Source organism: Sorghum bicolor, chromosome 2, assembly GCF_000003195.3.
Source record: "Sorghum bicolor cultivar BTx623 chromosome 2, Sorghum_bicolor_NCBIv3, whole genome shotgun sequence".
Classification (NCBI taxonomy): Eukaryota; Viridiplantae; Streptophyta; class Magnoliopsida; order Poales; family Poaceae; genus Sorghum; species Sorghum bicolor.
In genome coordinates, this window is record NC_012871.2 from 11,018,743 (window position 1) to 11,039,336 (window position 20,594).

Consider the following 20,594-nt stretch of genomic DNA (forward strand, 5'->3'; position numbering starts at 1 on the left):
ACCTCATCTTCTCTGACTTCTTTCTTCTCTCATTTTTGCAGGTCGGTTGTTGATGCCTCGTCTTCTAGCGCTGGCATAGAGCGGGCAAGGCGGCCACGCGCGCCATTGAGGAACGGTGCTGGAGAGGTGTCGTCCATGGCCGAGGAGCCGATGGCGGGTGAAAATGACGATGTCGTCTACCTTGTCACCGGCAATGACGACCTGATCACGGTTGGGCTATCCTTAGAGCTCGACGACGACGGTCATGCCGCTTATGCATTGTTTGATAATGACGTACGCTCTATGCCTGTTCTAATCGATCTAGATCTAGATGGCGATGATGCAGGGGTGGCGGCAATGGCAATAGGGATGGGGTTGGCCTCCAACACCCACAACATAGGTGATACCCCATCCTCATCTGGTGTTGCTTCTAGTAAGCGCAAGTCTAAGTGTTGGCCTGATTTGAAGAGATCTTTGAGACGATTAATGGTAACCAAGTTCGAACACAAGCTATCTGTAAAATGTGTAGGACCACATTGAGTGCTAGATCTGTTGCTAATACTGGCCACATACTAAGGCACCAAAAGTCTTGTAAGAAAAAAATTGATCATGCTGCTAGGGTTCAGTCAAGACTTGCTTTTAATCATGATGGTTCTCTGCATAACTGGAACTATGATCCTGCTATTGCTCGTTCTGAGTTGTGTAGATTGATTGCTAGGCTTGACCTTCCTCTAGGTATAGGTGAGACAGAGGCTTGGGAAGACTATATTGTTCGTACTCATAATCCTAGGTTTATTAAGTCTTCTAGAAGAACCACCACTAGAGATCTTAGTAAGTTGTTTAATGAGCGTCGTGATAAACTTAAGAATTCTATGTTGTCTATTGCTTCATCTATTGCTTTGACTTCAGACATCTGGTCTAGTAATGCTAAGGAGGACTATATTAGTGTTGTTGCTTAGTGAATGCTGATTGGGAGTTGTAGAAAATGGTTATTGGTCTTAGATTGATTCAAGTGAATCATACTAGTCAGAACATTGCTGAAAGTGTTGTTGTTGTAGTTTAAGAGTTTGGTCTAATTGATAAGACTTTTGCTATCACTTTAGATAATACTTCTTCTAATGCTATGGCTATGGAAACTTTGACACCCATGTATGTTGGTTACTTGGGTTCTGATCTTATTGTTAAGACTAGACTAAATACGGTTGAAACCTTACCTAGAAGATTTTAGAACTGCAATAAATTTCTTGAATTCCTCTAATCAACGAATTGCTATGTTCAAGAACTATTGTATTGCTAAGGGTGTTAGACCTAGAAAGTTTGGTTTGGATATGGATGTTAGATGTAATGCTACTTATTTTATGTTGAAACACTTGGTTCCATATAGTGATGTTTTTTCTGTGTTCATTAGTTCAAATTATGGAACTACACTGTTAACTCAAAACCATTGGTATGCTGCTGAGAAGATTTTGGAGTCCCTACAACTCTTTTATGACTATTGTTGATGATTGATAATGTCAATATTTATTAGAACTTTAGACACAAGGGAACACATGAATACACACTAGTATAGGGTTTTAACTGACAATTTCCACGAGTTTTGGTAATTCTACATTTTCCAAGGATTATTCCAAAAAAACATAAAAAAGGTGATTATAGTGCATAATTACCACGAAACTCATCCGCGACGGAAAACATCACGAGAAGACTCAGAAAGAGTCTAGAAGACACCCGAAGGAGCAAGGCCCATAGAGGAGCCCAGGTGGGGCCGGTCGGCCCCACCTTAGGGCCGGTCGGCGCCCTAGGTCATCCGCTGGCCATCACCTTCTGGTGTCTTCCTCCTACGCCTCCTTGGAAGTCAATCAAAGTATCTTTATGCTGATTTTAGGTTGGGTTGATCCGACGGTGCATGCAAGATGAAGTCGTGGATCGATGACGTGGTGGTTCCTTGCCCCCTACTACACCTCGGCCTATATAATAATGACGCCCCAAGGCCCCTCCAAGAGGTATTTTATACCCCAGTGCTTCGTATTCTCTACATAATTAGGGTTAGGGTCCCTCTAGTTGATCTAGTTCTAGTTCATCTAGATGTAGCAATTAGGAGAGACTAGTTCTTCTAGATCTAGTCTTGTTTAGAGATTAGAGAGATTGAGTAGAGGAGTAGAGATTCTGGAGGACTTCTGGCCTGTCAGCGCTTCTTCGTGGCTATATTCTTCTAGATTCAGTTCCCTCGCCCGGAGCTACGTTCTGAGGTACTTTTGTATTTACCATTCCAATTTAAGTAAGCAACTTGTTCTTATTCGTTCTTTGATTCACATCTCATATGAGTGCTTTGATCTTAGTCATTACTTGGTTGAAGTAGTATTTTGTAGTGTAGGCGTGATGCCTAGGCTAGGTTTACTTGTGAATGTCCCTTGATCAGCCATACTATGGTAGCTTGTGTAGGTGACTTTATAGCTATGTTGAATTCTCTGTAGTCCACATTCCGTTGATAGGACTGATAGGCTTATAGGTGCCTAGTAGGAGATTACTCTGTTTCTTCTCCTATTCGGGTTACTTGTCCGATAAGATGATATTATACAAAGTTTACCGGAGTCAATCCCAGAGTGCATTAGCTATTTCCTTTTTCTTGATATGAACTAGCCTAATTGTAGGGTTAAGTCTATATATTTTGTCATCATCACAACTGTTCCCTGTGGATACGATACTTAAAACCTCCGGGTAAAATGTGATACTGGTATGATATCTGTGCGCTTACAGATAATCCTACTTAAAACTTATTTAATGGAGTGCAGTTAATTTATACTAACAAGTGCACTATTGTTTTATCTCGTGTTTATTATCCCACCAGTCTACTTGTTCTACACCATGTTTTGGAGATTGAATCTCATTTGTATGCATATGAAAACGATCAGAATCTGAGAAATATTGTGCATCATATGAAGCTTAAATTCCTTAAATACTGGAAGCACATACCACAATTATACTCATATGCATTCATTCTTGATCCTAGAGCTAAGATGAGAGATTTTCATAGGGTCCTCCAATTACTTGCTGAATGCACTAGTTATGAGAACAATACTTACTATTCTAATGTTAAAACTGAATTATATAAATTGTTTGACAAATATGACATGAAGTTTGGTGCAGTTAGGTCAAGAAGGGTTACATAGCCTTCAAACCATACAGGTAAGAAAAAACAGGCTTGGTGGAGAATCTTTGGAGAACCAGGTTCAGGTTCAGGTGTTGTTGGTCTTTCCCCTGCCACTTCTTCTAGCTCTCCTGAATGTGAACTTGCATGTTATTTAGACAGTGACTGTATCACTTCTTATGAAGATGATTTTGACATACTTCTCTGGTGGTGTGACCACAAACTAACCTATCCAATCCTATCTATTATGGTTAGAGATATTATGTCAGTTCCTGTTTCAACTTGTTCTTCAGAGTCTTATTTCAGCTTGTCAGGAAGAATCATTGAAGAATAGTGTCAGCATTTGTTACCTAAAACTGTTGAGATGCTGACATGCTTGAAGGACTGGGAGTTAGGAGAAAAGAGAACAACATTCAGCTGCTGACAACAAAGAGCTTGAAGAAGCATTCAAGAATTTGTATCTTGATGAAGATGATGGTGGAGCTGACGATGCTGGTGGTTGAGACTAACACTTAGCTTGAGAGTGCAAGTGGACTTGCTTTTGTGTGAGTTGAGACTGGAGAGTGTTGTCCCTCACTCACTTTAGTTGTATCATTTTTTATTTGAACAATGGACTGTAATAGTTTAGGTAAGACAATATTATGAGTTGGCTGCACTCTTTTTTCCAGTCTAGGGTTTCTCACAAGGGTGAGTTTTACCTATACAGGTTTTTAACGAGGCAACATTGCACAGAACAGCTCTTTTTGTTATCTAAATTCTAAGTCTTCTGATGATTTGATCTAAATTCTAAGTTTACTTGATACTTGATTCTAAGTCTTGGCTGTGAATGCTGTTACTTGATACTTGATTATTAATATGACTGAGTTGATGAAATGATGAGTATTTCAAAGAATTTGAAAATTTGGTTTTGAGATGAATCTTTTGAAGTGTTTTACTGTAAAACGGGCTATGGGTTGACACTGTACACAACTTTTCCGTGCTTCACAGGCTAGCACGGCATGGAAATTGGCCCATAGTACCATGCCTGGGACAAAGGCTAGGCCCACGTGTCTGAGAGGCACAGCCTGCAGGGCACGACGTGCCTAGTCGGCCTGGTATCGGGCCGTGCCGGGCCGCACCGGCCTGCTGCCCATATATATATTCCTGCCTCAATTATAGGTGGTTTCCAAAAGTGGTTGTCTTTTTCTCTTTTAATTATTACTGCTGAACATTTGAAAAAATCAAAGTAAATCATAGAAAAAAATAAAATATAGTTTCATATGATGCGCATTTTATGTCCTAGATGTTGTTACTGTTTTCTTTAAAGTTAGTTAAACTTAAACAAAGTTTAACTAACACAGATTTTAGGAATTGATTCTTTCGTGGACGGAGGGAGTATATCAAACCAAGCAAGCTAACAAGGTATGGACTATTGATAATGCAAATTTCCACAATTGTCGGTTTAGCTAATAAACGAGCTTTCTTATTATCCATTTGCTTTAACCTACAGAAGTTTTGGAGGAAATTAAAATTTTAGAGTAGCAGAGGAAAGAGTTCTAAATTTATATACTCATTTTGTTGAGAACCATTTATCTTAGAAAAAACTGCATTCATTCCCAAGGGGCTCTGATTGTTTGCTGAAGTTCAAGCAGCGGAGAGTTTGACACCGTTTCATATTAATAATTAATAATTGAGAAAACCACTAAGGCCTTGTTTGGTTTACCTCAAAAACCAAAAACTTTTCAAGATTCTCCTTCACATCGAATCTTGCGGCACATATGCATGGAGCATTAAATATAGATGAAAATAAAAACTAATAACACAATTTGATTGTAAATCGCGAGACGAATCTTTTAAGCCTAGTTACTCTATGATTGGACAATGTTTGTCAAATAAAAACGAAAGTGCTATAGTGTCGTTTTTGCAAAAAATTTTGGAACTAAACAAGGCCTAAACGAAGTCGAGAAATCATCAAGGCACTACTGCATACAGGGTCTTTGCCGAGAGCCTCAGACGCTCGGCAAAGGCAGTCTTGCTCTCGGCAAAGCCTTTGCCGAGAGTAGCTCTCGGCAAAGGCCTATCGGCACATCTTTTATCGGCAAAAGGCCTTTGCCGAGAGCTATTCATCGGGCTCTCGGCAAAGGGTTTGCCGAGAGCCACCGCCAGCTCTCGGCAAAAAAAAGTAGTCGTTACGGTGTCGGCGGGCTGACGGCAACTTTGCCGAGAGCTGCCAGGCCAAGCTCTCGGCAAAGATTTATTTTATTTTTTTTTGAAAAAATTCTTTGCCGAGAGCCTCCAGAACGGCTCTCGGCAAAGAGATAATTTTTTTTTTGAAAATAGTCTTTGTCGAGAGCCTCCAGGAGGGCTCTAGGCAAAGAGATAATTTTTTTTTGAAAATAGTCTTTGCCGAGAGCCTCCAGGAGGGCTCTAGGCAAAGAGATAATTTTTTTTTTGAAAATAGTCTTTGCCGAGAGCCTCCTGGAGGGCTCTAGGCAAAGAGATATTTTTTTAAAAAAATAGTCTTTGCCGAGAGCCTCCAGGAGGGCTCTCGGCAAAGAGGTAAATTTATTTTTTTTTAAAATAGTCTTTGCCGAGAGCCTCTAGAAGGGCTCTCGGCAAAGCTGGGTATTTGGCCATTCCCTGGCTCCTTTGCCGAGAGCCGCTTCCCCTGGCTCTCGGCAAACCTGCCATTTTCGCCGAGATGACTCTCGGCAAAGGCACCATTTTTCAGGTTTGCCGAGAGGGGCTCTCCGCAAATCGACCAAAATTTTTTTCCCTATTTTTCATCCAATTTTCACTGAACTGATCATATGACACATATATTTTCAAAAAATCACATATTTCACTTCAAAGAGCCTGTAGCTCACATATTCGACATCGATAACAATATATACCACAATCCACATAAATTATCATTTCCATCACTTTCTCCATCATAACAAGTTCAAATACTCCAAACTAAGTTCACATACATCCAAACTAAGTCCAACATGTTCAATAACCACAATCCACAAAGTTCACATGTTTAAAAAAAATAAGTGCATCACTGTGAAGGCCCCCAGTTGATATGAGGGACACCTAGGCCGCGTACCGCAGGAGAGCCACCATCTGGAGGAGTCGGCGAGATGCCAGGTGTTGGAGAAATAACAGGTGCCACGTTCGAACCCACCGACGGAGGCTGCACAAAGGAGAACATCGTTTATTAGACAAGATGACGACAATAACTAGTTTAGGACTTACTTGTGTCATTGAGTTTCCTCACAGGAGTATTAATAGGAGTAGTAAATACATGAGAGGGTTGACGTGGAGCCAGTAGCGTAGCTGGCAGGGCTACACCCGTCTGGGCCCCAACCGACTGCAGGAACGCTATCATTTCTGCCATCTGTTGCTCATGGGCAAGCTGGTCGGCCTCTCGCTGGTGCTCTTGAGCCTCCAACCGCTCAGCCATCCTCTGCTGCTCGGCCCTTGATGCTTCGAGCTCAGCCTACAACATTTGAAATCAAATGTTAGATTAATGCAAAGGTACCTATTTCGGACGGGAGACGCCTAACTGGGTCACATGATCTACGACAAGAAACCCTAAACCCTAAATAAGAATGCATGAAAAGTACAAGATGCGGGAAGAGAGGGTATACTTAGTGTGAAGGTGTAGCAGAGACACTCCGGGTCCGCTCCTATGCACACACCTCTCTGCAAAATGAAACGATACGATTAGGTCAAATTTTTGGCAGCACCTCCCCTGTGCAGATATGTTTTTTTCTCTATCCGTGCAACTATTTCACAAATAGGTACAAATCACAGCCATTAATCATAGCCATTCACTACTACAGAACGAACAGGCCTTTGGTCACTTGCCCAAAATGAACAATAATCTCGGCCAAAACAGCGTCCGGGAGAAAACATATTTAGTCCCGGTTGGTCTAAAAGTCCCCTGCCCAACGGCTATTATGTCAGACATCGGCAGAGGTGACTTTTAGTCCCGGTTGGTCTCACCAACCGGGACAAAAGCCTAGCCTTTAGTCCCGGTTGGTACCACCAACCGGGATTAAAAGCTTTTGTCCCGGTCCGTCCCACCGGCCGGGACTAGTGTTGAAATTTAGTCCCGGTTTTTAAAAGGAACCGGGACTAAATATCCCTCCCCATATTTGAACTCTTCTTCCCATGGCCGAGCCCATCGATCTTCACTCTTTTGTTGTGTTCTTCATTTGGAGTTGCTTGTTCTAGCTTGCTCTCATCTCCGGCTATTGATTCATTTCATCGTTTCTACACCGTCATCGACTTGTTAAGAGGTCACTAGCTTCATCTTCTCAACATTTAGAAGCGGCGTATGTCATTTTCTAGTGTTATGTATATTATTTTTTAGTTTATGGTTTTTTTAAGAGGTTATTTGATTCATCGCCATTTCAAAAGCGACGCGTTTTTTTAGAGAAATAGTGGTAATATGTTTTTTATTTTAATTAGTTTAGAAAAAAATAAAAACATATAATACTTTAATTTGCAATTTTTGACCGATTTAGTTAGTTAATTATAACTAGTATACATACCACATTTCATGATTATTAAAGAAAATAGAGAATTTTTGTGCTTTTTTAATTTAGCTTGTTTAGAAAAATTAGAAATATAGAATTTTAGGTTTTTTATTACTTTAATTTCTCTATTAAAAATAAAAACATATAATACTTTAATTTGCAATTTTTTGACCGATTTAGTTAGTTAATTATAACTAGTATACATACCACATTTCATGATTATTTAGGAAACTAGAGAATTTTTGTGCTTTTTTAATTTAGCTTGTTTAGAAAAATTAGAAATAGAGAATTTTAGGTTTTTTGTTACTTTAATTTCTCTATTAAAAATTAGAAACTTATAATACTTTAATTTGCACTTTATGACATGGTTAATTAGTTAATTATAACTAGTATGCATGCCACATTTCATGATTAGTTAGAAAAACCAGAAATAGAGAATTTTAGGTTATTTGTTACTTTAATTTCTTTATAAAAAATTAGAAACTTATAATACTTTACATTGCAATGCAGACAATGACACGTCATTGGATGTACAATGCCGATCGCCGCTCCAAAGAATTCATTGATGGTGTGCATTATTTCTTAAGAGTGGCTGAGGAAAACAAGCGGGATGGATTCATATGTTGCCCATGTGCCTTGTGTCAGAATTTGAAGGAATATTCTAGCTCTAGAAATATTCACTCACATTTGTTGAAGTCGGGTTTTATGCCAAACTATATTTGTTGGACCAAGCATGGAGAAAACGGGATAATGATGGAAGAAGGTGAAGAAGAACAGTTGGAGCCTGACGACATTATTGCTCAATACGGTGACTTCGGTGATACAGCAATCGGAGAAGCTGAAGATGAGGCAGATGCAGAAGGCGCACCTCTTGGTGATGTCATTCGTGAGGCACAAAAAGATTGCGAAAGTGAAAAAGAAAAGACAAAGTTTGACCACATGTTAGAAGATCACAAGAAATTATTATACCCATCTGCCCAGGATGGGAAAAAAAACTGGGTACAACACTAGAACTGTTAAAATGGAAGGCACAAAATGGTGTATCCGATAAGGCATTTGGGCAATTACTGAAGATCCAAAAAAAATGCTGCCAAAGCCTAATGAACTGCCCACTACTACGTACGAAGCAAAACAGATCGTCTGTCCTTTGGGATTAGAAATCAAGAAGATACATGCATGTCCTAACGACTGCATCCTATACCGTGGCAAGGACTACGAGAATTTAGATGAATGCCCCGTATGTAAAGCATCACGGTATAAGATCAGGCGAGATGACCCTGGCGATGTTGAGGGGGAAGAACGTCCCAGAAAAAAAATCCCTGCAAAGGTTATGTGGTATGCTCCTATAATACCACGTCTGAAACGTCTTTTTAGAAATAAGGACCATGCAAAATTGTTGCGGTGGCACAAAGAAGACCGTAAAGTAGACAACATGTTGAGACACCCTGCTGATGGGTCCCAGTGGAGAGCACTAGACAAGGAATTTCCAGAGTTTGCAAAAGACGCAAGAAACTTAAGGTTCGCTTTAAGTATGGACGGTATGAATCCTTTTGGTGAGCAAAGCAGTAGTCATAGCACTTGGCCTGTTACACTATGTATCTACAACCTTCCTCCATGGTTATGCATGAAGCGAAAGTTCATTATGATGCCGGTGCTCATCCAAGGCCCGAAGCAACCGGGCAATGACATTGATGTCTATCTAAGACCATTAATTGAAGAACTCCTTTTATGGAGTGAAACAGGTGTTCGTGTGTGGGATGAGTACAAACAGGAACACTTCTACCTACGAGCACTGTTGTTTGTGACAATCAATGATTGGCCTGCTCTAAGTAATCTTTCAGGGCAGACAAACAAGGGATATAATGCATGCACACATTGTTTTGATGACCTTGATAGTATATATTTGAAAAAATGCAGAAAGGTCGTGTACCTTGGGTATCGTCGATTTCTTTCTATGAATCACCCAGTTAGAAAGAAAGGAAAGCATTTTAAAGGTAAGGCAGACCACCGATGCAAGCCTCGCAATAGAACTGGAGAAGATGTATTTGAGATGGTTAAGGATGTGAAAGTAGTTTTTGGAAAGGGACAAGGCAGCCAACCAGTTCCAAAAGATGCAGCGGGTCATGCACCCATGTGGAAGAAGTCAATATTTTGGGAGCTACCCTATTGGCAAGTCCTAGAGGTCCGGAATGCGATCGACGTCATGCACCTAACAAAGAATCTTTGTGTGAACCTTCTAGGATTCATGGGTGTATATGGTAAGCCTAAGGATTCACTTGAAGCACGACAAGACTTGCAACGCATGGAAGAACGAGACAACCTGCATCCAGAGAAGACAGATGATGGACGCCAATATTTAAGACCTGCTAGCTACACTCTTAGCAATGAAGAGAAAGAAATCATGTTTGAATGCTTAAGCAGCATCAAGGTCCCATCTGGATTCTCCTCTAATATAAAAGGTATAATTAATGTGCCTGAGAAGAAATTTCTGAACTTAAAGTCGCATGACTGCCATGTGCTTATGACGCAATTGCTTCCAGTTGCATTAAGAGGAATTCTACCTCCACATGTATGTCTGGCCACCGTAAAGCTATGTGCATTCCTCAATGCAATTTCTCAGAAGGCAATCAATCCACTAGAACTAGCTGCTCTACAGAATGATGTGGTTCAATGTCTTGTCAGCTTTGAGTTAGTGTTCCCACCTTCCTTCTTTGATATCATGACACACCTCCTAGTTCATCTAGTCAAGGAGATCAATATTCTGGGTCCTGTGTTCCTACATAATATGTTTCCCTTTGAGAGGTTTATGGGAGTTCTGAAGAAATATGTTCACCAACGTGCTCGGCCAGAAGGAAGCATCGCCGAGGGCTATGGGACAGAGGAGGTCATTGAGTTCTGTGTTGAATTCATTCCTGAACTTGACCCAATTGGTGTTCCTGAATCGCGCCACGAGGGGAGACTGAGTGGAAAGGGAACACTAGAAAAGAAAACATACATCGGTACGGGGGACGATTCTTTCAATAAAGCACACTACACAGTTCTTCAAAACTCATCCGTGGTGGAGCCGTATGTCACGAAACACAAGGACTTCCTACGATCGCAATTCCTAGAGAAGAATGAAGGTTGGCTTATGCGTCAGCACATAGACACTTTCAGTGATTGGTTACGAAAAGAATGTCAGGGTAATGACCAGATTGATGAGCAACTGTATTTGTTGGCTAGGCAACCATCATGGCACATCCTCACGTACAAAGGGTACGAGATAAATGGAAATACATTTTACACCCTAGGCCAAGATAAAAGAAGCACGAACCAAAATACTAGAGTTCGCGTAGACGCCATAGACGCGAATGGAAACAGACAAACATATTATGGTCGTATAGAGGAGATTTGGGAACTAGACTACGCACCTAATTTTAAAATCCCTTTGTTCCGGTGCCAATGGGTGAAGGTTACCGGAGGCGGGGTGACAGTTGACAAAGACTATGGAATGACAACAGTGGACCTCAACAATGTTGGTTACAAAGATGAACCTTTTGTCCTTGCTGCTGATGTGAATCAGGTGTTCTACGTGAAAGACATGTCTACAAAACAGAAGAGAGGGAAAAATGACAACAAATCAACAAACGAGCCAAAACGCCATATAGTTCTCTCAGGGAAAAGAAACATTGTGGGAATTGAGGACAAGTCAGATATTTCAGAAGATTATGAAAGGGATGACCGAATCACGCCTTTCAATGTGACCAAAGATCCGAGCATACTGATAAATGCTGAGGACACTCCATGGTTACGTCAAGATCATGACCAAGGAACATACGTCAAAAAGAAGATCACTATTGTGCCTGCCTAATAAATAGATCTTGGGTTCCGTAAACCGATGCGTGGCTATGAATTCTATCGAAATTCAAAATTGAGTGGTTCAAACTTTTCCAAAAGAAAAGTTGACCATTAGACAAAATGTAGAACTTGATAAGTGCAACAAACTTTGTAATCATTACTTTTCCATTTGGGACCATATAGGGTTCGGTCAAAGTGTGTGTTTCTTAAAACCAATGCTTTGACTTTGGTCAAACTTGGTCAAATGACCCATTTGATGACTTGAAATGAAAAAAATTTGAATACAAAGCTGTTAGAGATCATCAAGATGTACATTTGATATATTGTCCATTTTTCCATTTGGATAAATTTGAGCCAATCCTAAGCACATTTGTTACAAATCCAAGACGTGTTTTGGTCAAACTTGGTCAAATGACAAACTAAATTACTTAAAATGAAAAACTTTTGAATACCAAGTTGTTAGATATCATCAAGATCTAAACTTTTTATATAGACAATTTTTCCATTTGAGAAAGTTTAAGTTCACAGTACCCACCAATTCTTGAATCTCACACAACCTTTATGAAACTACATGTGTCAATTGTGGATTTTGAACTACACCTTCGCAAGACTTTGTCAAATGCAAAAATGGTATATATATTAAATGTAGATTTTGATGAGTGCAACAATATTGGTATTCATGACTTTTCCGTTCGAGACCATCTAGGGTTCCGAAAACCGATGCGTGGCTATGAGTTCTATCAAAATTCAAAATTGAGTGGTTCAAACTTTTCCAAAAGAAAAGTTGACCATTAGACAAAATGTAGAACTTGATGAGTGCAACAAACCTTGTATTCATTACTTTTCCATTTGGGACCATATAGGGTTCGGTCAAAGTGTGTGTTTCTAAAAACCAATGCTTTGACTTTGGTCAAACTTGGTCAAATGACCCATTTGATGACTTGAAATGAAAAAAATTTGAATACAAAGCTGTTAGAGATCATCAAGATGTACATTTGATATATTGTCCATTTTTCTATTTGGATAAATTATAGCCAATCCTAAGCACATTTGTTCTAAATCCAAGACAGGTTTTGGTCAAACTTGGTCAAATGACAAACTAAATTACTTAAAATGAAAAACTTTTGAATACCAAGTTGTTAGATATCATCAAGATCTAAACTTTTTATACAGACTTCCATTTGAGAAAGTTTAAGTTCACAGTACCCACCAATTCTTGAATCTCACACAACCTTTATGAAACTACATGTGTCAATTGTGGATTTTGAACTACACCTTCGCAAGACTTTGTCAAATGCAAAAATGGTCTATATATTAAATGTAGATTTTGATGAGTGCAACAATATTGGTATTCATGACTTTTCCGTTCGAGACCATCTAGGGTTCCGAAAATCGATGCGTGGCTATGAGTTCTATCAAAATTCAAAATTGAGTGGTTCAAACTTTTTCAAAAGAAAAGTTGACCATTAGACAAAATGTAGAACTTGATGAGTGCAACAAACTTTGTATTCATTACTTTTCCATTTGGGACCATATAGGGTTCGGTCAAAGTGTGTGTTTCTAAAAACCAATGCTTTGACTTTGGTCAAACTTGGTCAAATGACCCATTTGATGACTTGAAATGAAAAAATTTGAATACAAAGCTGTTAGAGATCATCAAGATGTACATTTGATATATTGTCCATTTTTCCATTTGGATAAATTTGAGCCAATCCTAAGCACATTTGTTCAAAATCCAAGATGGGTTTTGGTCAAACTTAGTCAAATGACAAACTAAATTACTTAAAATGAAAAACTTTTGAATACCAAGTTGTTAGATATCATCAAGATCTAAACTTTTTATATAGACAATTTTTCCATTTGAGAAAGTTTAAGTTCACAGTACCCACCAATTCTTGAATCTCACACAAACTATATGAAACCACATGTGTCAATTGTGGATTTTCAACTACACCTTCGCAAGACTTTGTCAAATGCAAAAATGGTCTATATATTAAATGTAGATTTTGATGTGTGCAACAATATTGGTATTCATGACTTTTCCGTTCGAGACCATCTAGGGTTCCGAAAACCGATGCGTGGCTATGAGTTCTATCAAAATTCAAAATTGAGTGGTTCAAACTTTTCCAAAAGAAAAGTTGACCATTAGACAAAATGTAGAACTTGATGAGTGCAACAAACTTTGTATTCATTACTTTTCCATTTGGGACCATATAGGGTTCGGTTAAAGTGTGTTTCTAAAAACCAATGCTTTGACTTTGGTCAAACTTGGACAAATGACCCATTTGATGACTTGAAATGAAAAAAATTTGAATACAAAGCTGTAAGAGATCATCAAGATGTAATGGTGAATATTGTTGTAAGCATAAATAAATAAGAAATAGAGAAAAATTTTTAATAAATAATCCGATATAATGGTGAATATCACGTATATCATGATTTTGGAGATAAATTATGATAAATAAACAAAATTTACGTTTAAATATTGCACAAACAAATTTTTCTATCAAAAACATCTGCTTTAAGATATTAAAATTAAATAATACATTTTTGCATTAACAAAATACTAATTATTTTTCATATTTAAGTTTGCTAATATAAGTGATGAAAAGATTTTATGTTTCCAAATTGATTAAGTAAGCAATTAGACAAAAAGAAATGGAACTATTATTTTTTAACAAATTAATACCTATTATTCTATTTACTATGCAGTTAACAACATTAATCTAATTATTGTATGCATAAATAAATAAGAAACTGAAAAATACATTTAGCCCCGGTTCCTGGCTAGAACCGGGACTAAAGGTCCCCCTGGGTATTTAACCGAACCGTCGTCTTCCTCCTCTCGATCCACCAGTTCACGTTGCCCTAATTTTCCTCCGCCACCGCGCGCCGCTCACCACCGTCGCGCCCTCGTCCCCACCGTCGCGCCCTCGTCGTCCCCACTGTCGCGCCCTCGTCCCCAGGGAGCGCCGCCACCGCCGCCCCCACCTGTCGTCCCCGGCCCGAGCCGAGGACCGTACGGAGCGCCGCCGCGCCGAGCTCTTGTTCTCCGGCAGATCGAGCTCGATCTTCTTCTCCGGCACCGACGTCTCCACGCCGAGCTCTTCGTCTCCGGCCAAGCTCTTCTCCGGCACCGACGTTCCCGCGCCGAGCTCTTCTTTTGCGTATTGTTCCTGGAATTGTATTCCGTTTCCTACAGAGGTTGTTCAATGGCATATGGCATGTCGAAGCAATTGAGTATTTCTCCAAATAGAGTATTTGTGGACAGTGTTTACTTGCAAAAAATTATGCAAAATGTGGACAGCGTGTGATTAGTTATTTTTTACCTATATACAAATTGTTTGTTTTTTCCTATATGCAAAATGTGAACAAGATTCGATGTGATAGGGAATTTGAAATATTTTCCAAAATATTTGGGGAAGTAAACAAGGTGTTAGTCCCAATTTAAAGGCACAGTCGTAGAACTTTCGTTTGTTTGATAAATATTGTTAAGCGAAGTTACAAATTGTTATGATAAAGACACAAATTATATAATTGCTTGAGAAATAAATACTATTAACTTGGTTAAATTTGAATTAGTTTCATCGACACAAATCACATAATTGCATTCTTTTATGGACATTACATTACATTACATTAAATTACATTACATTATATATTTATAATATATTCTCAAAATTGATATACATAAAGTCTTTTGCCAAAAATAATAAAATGGACGAAGAGATGTATAATTTCTATTTTATAATTTATCTTTTGTATTATATAATTTATATGATATAATTTATCCTATGTTGTAATTAGTTAGTAGGGATAGATATTGAGATGAGATGTATAATTTCTATTTTATAATTTATCTTTTGTATTATATAATTTATATGATATAATTTATCATGTGTTGTAATTAGTTAGTAGGGATAGATATTGAGATGAGATGTATAATTTCTATTTTATAATTTATCTTTTGTATTATATAATTTATATGATGTAATTTATCATGTGTTGTAATTAGTTTGTGGGGGATATATATTGAGATGAGATGTATAATTTCTATTTTATAATTTATATTTTGTATTATATAATTTATATGATATAATTTATCATGTGTTGTAATTAGTTAGTAGGGATAGATATTGAGATGAGATGTGTAATTTTTATTTTATAATTTATATTTTGTATTATATAATTTATATGATATAATTTATCATGTGTTTTAATTAGTTTGCGGGGATAGATATTGAGATGAGATGTATAATTTCTATTTTATAATTTATCTTTTGTATTATATAATTTATATGATATAATTTATCATGTGTTGTAATTAGTTAGTGGGGATAGATATTGAGATGAGATGTATAATTTTTATTTTATAATTTTTATTTTGTATTATATAAATTATAGGATATAATTTATCATGTGTTGTAATTAGTTAGTGTTGATAGATATTGAGATGAGATGTATAATTTCTATTTTATAATTTATATTTTGTATTATATAAATTATAGGATATAATTTATCATGTGTTGTAATTAGTTAGTGTTGATAGATATTGAGATGAGATGTATAATTTCTATTTTATAATTTATCTTTCGTATTATATAGTTTATATGATATAATTTATCATGTGTTGTAATTAGTTAGTGGGGATAGATATTGAGATGAGATGTATAATTTCTATTTTATAATTTATCTTTTGTAGAAATGGCCAATCCGAATGACAACATGGATGATGCAATGATGGACCTAATCAACAGCGGTGCCAATCCAAATCCCCAAGGCGAAGATGATGGGAGTCAGTAATTTGTCGATTATGAAGAACTTGTGGGAGACAATCCTGATCAGGTCTATCTACAATCTAGTATATATGTATATATATGAAATTAAAATAAATGACATTTATACTAATATATTTATACTTGTTTGTGTAGCCCTCTAAATCGGCGACAACTTCTGAGAAGAGTAGAAAAGTGCGCGGCCCGAAGAAGCCGTTGGAGGGTCGGTACATTCTGTCGGAATTCGATGAGGGTACAGGACAAGTACTTGGAGCTAATTCTAAAAAATTTGTTGCGCACTGTGGCTACCTTGTAAGGGACAGGCTCCCGGTTAGTGCTCGTGAATGGAGGCAACGGAAAGATAACCCTAATATTAGTTTTGTCTCAGATCGTGACAAGGAATTGATTTGGCAAGATATCCTTCAACATTTCACGCTCGATACACAGGATGAAGCTTTGAAGGAGAAGGTTAAAATCTGGGCTATGCAGAAGATGGCCAAACAATTTCAGGCTTGGAAGAAGACATTATACAAGACTTTTGTTGCACAAGGCCGGACACCAGATTTCACCAACAAGGCCTACGTCAAGTTGAGGCCTTTTTGGGATGAGTTCGTAGAGTTTAAGAACTCAGAAGAGGGTCAGGCACGGATGATCAAGAATCAAGAAAATGCTAAACAAAAGCAATACCACCATCACTTGGGTTTAGGTGGCTACAGGACTGCTATTCCTAAGTGGCAAAAGCTGGAACAGGAGATTCTTGGGAGAGGGATCGAACCAGAATCAATGCACTGGCCCGAGCGCGCCAAGTATTGGTTCTTTGGTCATGGGGGAACCATAGACCTAGAGACCGGAAAGATAGTGTACGGCGAAAAGCTCGAGAGAGTTGGACACAGAATGGCCTATGTTAGAGGATTAGTTGAAAGCAGCACCTGGCAGCCAAATAGAGAAAAGGATGAGCTGACATACGCCCTGGAGACTGCTGAACACGGTGGGCGAACCAGAGGCTATGGGGAGATATCATGGGAGCATGGCTTCCCTAAAGATAGACCGACTTATAGAAGCCGCCAACGAAAGAAGGAAGAGGAAGCAGAGCGGTTGCATAGGTTGGAGGCAATGGTGATTGAGTCACGCGAAGCGGCTCGTGAAGCGATAGCGCGAGAGAAAGCGCTTGAAGAGAGAATGAACGAGGAGATCAAAAGACAAGTGCAGATTGCAGTAAGTTCTATACAAGGGCAAACTGCATCACAGCCTAGAGTCAACATTAGCCCCGCCGGTCAGTTGAAAAGTAGTTGCGCTTCCACAGAGATGCCAACTATTCAAGACGATGTGGGGCTGCACTTTCCGGTGGATGACATCACCGAGCCTCTGACAACATGTGAGCTGCACATTCCACAGGGGACTGCCACAGTCATAGTTGTTGTCGCTGTTGTAACTCCTGTCGACCCAACGAGGACACCAAGAATCCATGGGGCAATAATTCCACCTGGATATGCTAGTGTCTCGGTGGATAGAGTTGTCAAAGGCTTCAGTAATGTGCAGCTTGAGATAGAAGGAGGTGATGGAGAGAAGACTCTAGGAGAAGCATAGAAGAATTTTATTTGTTGGCGCAAGCGCTACATCATTATTCCTGGGGCATCACCTAGTAGTCTACCACCACCTCCTCGTCATGAATCTAATCCTAGGTGTGGATGAAAATTGACTATACATTTGTTCACTAAATTTATTTTGCATTCTCTTAGTTAGCGGTTTACTCATATACCTTTTATTTTCACAGGTGGTCACCGACATGTCATAGTGCTGCGGGTGATGACGAGGGAGTGCAAGACACGGCTGCATCGCCTCGGTCTCCAACGCCACCACCTAGGGCTCCAACACCGCCACCTCGGGCTCCAACACCGCCACCTCAGGCTCCAACACCGCCACCTAGGGCTCCAACGCCACCTAGGGCTCCAACGCCGCCTCCTCGGGCTCCAACACCGCCACCGACCGCCCCATCGCCTCCACACGTGGCTCCAGCACGAAAGAAGAGGCCGGCCACAAAATCAAATGTATGCCGCCCCGCCGCCAAAAAAGAAACCCTCCGAAAAGAAACAAGCTATCATTCCTAAGAAGCTGTCCTATGAGATGACTGATGCAGAACTAAATGCTTCAGTAAAATCAGATGTGGATAGTTTCTTCAAGAAACTTAAGACTGAAAGAGAAGCCAAGCGAAACCCTGAGAAGCCGTACCTCTTACTACGGCCAGAAGATCTACGACAAAGGGTTGAGGCTGAAAAAAAAAAGAGGCGTGAAGCTCAGAAAGAATCATCATCTTTATCGGACTATGATCGCACTTTAAGAAAATCCATAGAAGAAGAGAAGAAGAAAGAGAAAAGAGCACGCAAGGGTGTAGCACAGCTCGGGGAACAATCAAAGCAATCAGTGCCCCCGCTAGTCATTGGAAATGAATATGGTTCAAACATTGACGTGCTAGACCAGCAGATACCGGCAGATTTAAAATTTGAAGAGCTTGAAAATTTTTTTGCGGAAACTGGTCTTAGCTTAGCCCAAATGATAGCGGGGGCACCAATTGAAAGTGCTCCACAAATTGATGGTAGGTATTAATGTATGCTTCATTTATCCCCAATTAAAAAAAAAGACATTGGCAGGCTACTGATTACAACTTATGTATTAATGTATGCTTCATTTATCCCCAGATATTTAGAACATATAGAAGATGAAGTGTGTACCTGCAGCAAGTGCAGTGCAGTAGCGTGTTACTATTCAGACTTGCAGAGCAGATCATGTGTCATGCTTAGCTTACTGTGTATAATCCTCACCCTGTAGCAAATACAAAGCAACACGTAAGGTTGTTAAGCATACATTCTCATTGTGGTTAATACAAACAGTAGTATTTGGCGGAGACAGCTATGTTCAAATCAGAAATCTATCTACGAGCTAACCAAAGGGAGAAAACTGCACCCAGTTCTAAGCAACTCCGATTAACTTGTCTATCTCTATCTGACAAGAAGCATAAGAGACATCTCTGATTGCAATTGCTCAAAGCAAACAACCATGACACATTAATTCCCTTTGAATATATATACACTCAAATGCTTATGCAAATTACACTGATCGATTCTAACTTTCTAGACAACACTGGTCACCTTCCAACATTAATCTTCAATCTAAGTAGCAGCATTGGTCACTCTACTTCTTCAGTTAACAAACACTGAACCCAATTGCCGGATAGATTATTCATGCAGCACGATAGATTATTCATGCAGCACAAGAAGTGCATGCCTGGCCAAGAAATTAAATCCAGACAATAATTGCAGCATATACGATACTAAATCTCACTACTACCAATGACACTGAAAGCGTTGGCGTACCTGCTGGTGACATCGGCGAAGTCGTTGGCGGAGCTGCTGCAGCTGGGCGGGGCTTCAGTGGTCAGGGCAGGGCGGCCGGGCTCCGGCGAGCGGCGGTCAGGGCCGGGGTGGCCGGGATCTAGCGGCACGAGCCGCTGTCGGGGCGTGGCAGGGCGGACGGGCTTCGGCGAGCCGTGGTCAGGGACGGGGCGGCCGGAATCCGGCGACGCGAGCCGTGGTCGGGGCGGGGCGGCCGGGCTCCGGCGAGCCGCGGTCGGGGCCGGGGCGGCCGGAATCGGACGGCGCAAGTCGCGCTCGCGGCGGGGTGGGGCGGGGGTCCGGCGCGGCAGGGCGGGGCGGAGTCCGACGCGGTGGGGCGGTGCGGAGTCCGGCGGGGTGGAGTCCGGCGAGCAGAAGCTGCGTTCGGGGCTGGGAGATGTGTTCGGGGCGAGCAGAAGCTGCTGTTCGTGGCTGCGTTCGGGGCTCGGAGGCTGGACATATGCATATACAATATGCATGCTTTGCCGAGAGTCCAACATCTAACTCTCGGCAAACTTTTTTTTTATTTTTTTTTATTTCAAAATCAGTTTAAAATTATTTAAAATGGTTATTCACTATAAAAAGTTTTAAAGCAATGTTTTTTTATTTGTCGTGTATTAAATTCACTATACAAAAATTACTTAAAGCACTATTATTTTTTTATTTTTGAAATTAATTTGCCAAGAGCTTCTATCAGGCTCTCGGCAAAGAGAGTTCTTTGCCGAGAGCCTAAGCAAGGGCTCTCGGCAATTTTTTTTTTGTATTTTAGCCACCAAACCTTTTTTTATAATCCCTAGTTAGAGTTATCCAACATATTCAAGTTTGGTGTAATTTTATCAATATTTGCTATATTTCATGGTTTTTGTTCATTTAATTGAATTTCTTGAAAAATATAGGTTCGAACTGCGAGTGCATGAAATAACACGTTTCTTGGCATGAAATGTTTATATTCATGATA

General features: G+C 39.7%; 1 protein-coding gene and 1 long non-coding RNA gene across 3 annotated transcripts; both read right to left on the reverse strand.

Annotated features, from left to right (window-relative positions):
* On the reverse strand, positions 5,902 to 6,790 carry LOC110433076. 2 transcript variants are annotated; one of them, XR_002450471.1, is made up of 3 exons: positions 6,742 to 6,790; positions 6,369 to 6,590; positions 5,902 to 6,284 (listed from the first exon to the last, which is right to left on the reverse strand). It is a non-coding gene; the product is annotated as an uncharacterized LOC110433076 (long non-coding RNA). The 2 variants fall into 2 exon arrangements; XR_002450470.1 differs by having other exon boundaries at positions 6,396 to 6,590; positions 6,742 to 6,782.
* On the reverse strand, positions 14,331 to 20,115 carry LOC110432618 (vegetative cell wall protein gp1-like). Its single transcript, XM_021453380.1, has 2 exons — positions 19,593 to 20,115; positions 14,331 to 14,668 (listed from the first exon to the last, which is right to left on the reverse strand). The coding sequence occupies exons 1-2, from the start codon at positions 20,113 to 20,115 to the stop codon at positions 14,331 to 14,333; spliced, it is 861 nt and encodes a 286-aa protein (XP_021309055.1).

Coding starts and splice junctions, on each gene's coding strand:
- LOC110432618 (XM_021453380.1), bottom strand. CDS start 20,115: ATGCATATTGTATATGCATATGTCCAGCCTCCGAGCCCCGAACGCAGC. Junction 14,669..19,592: donor CAACGCTTTCAGTGTCATTG/GTAGTAGTGAGA, acceptor CAACCTCTGTAG/GAAACGGAATACAATTCCAG.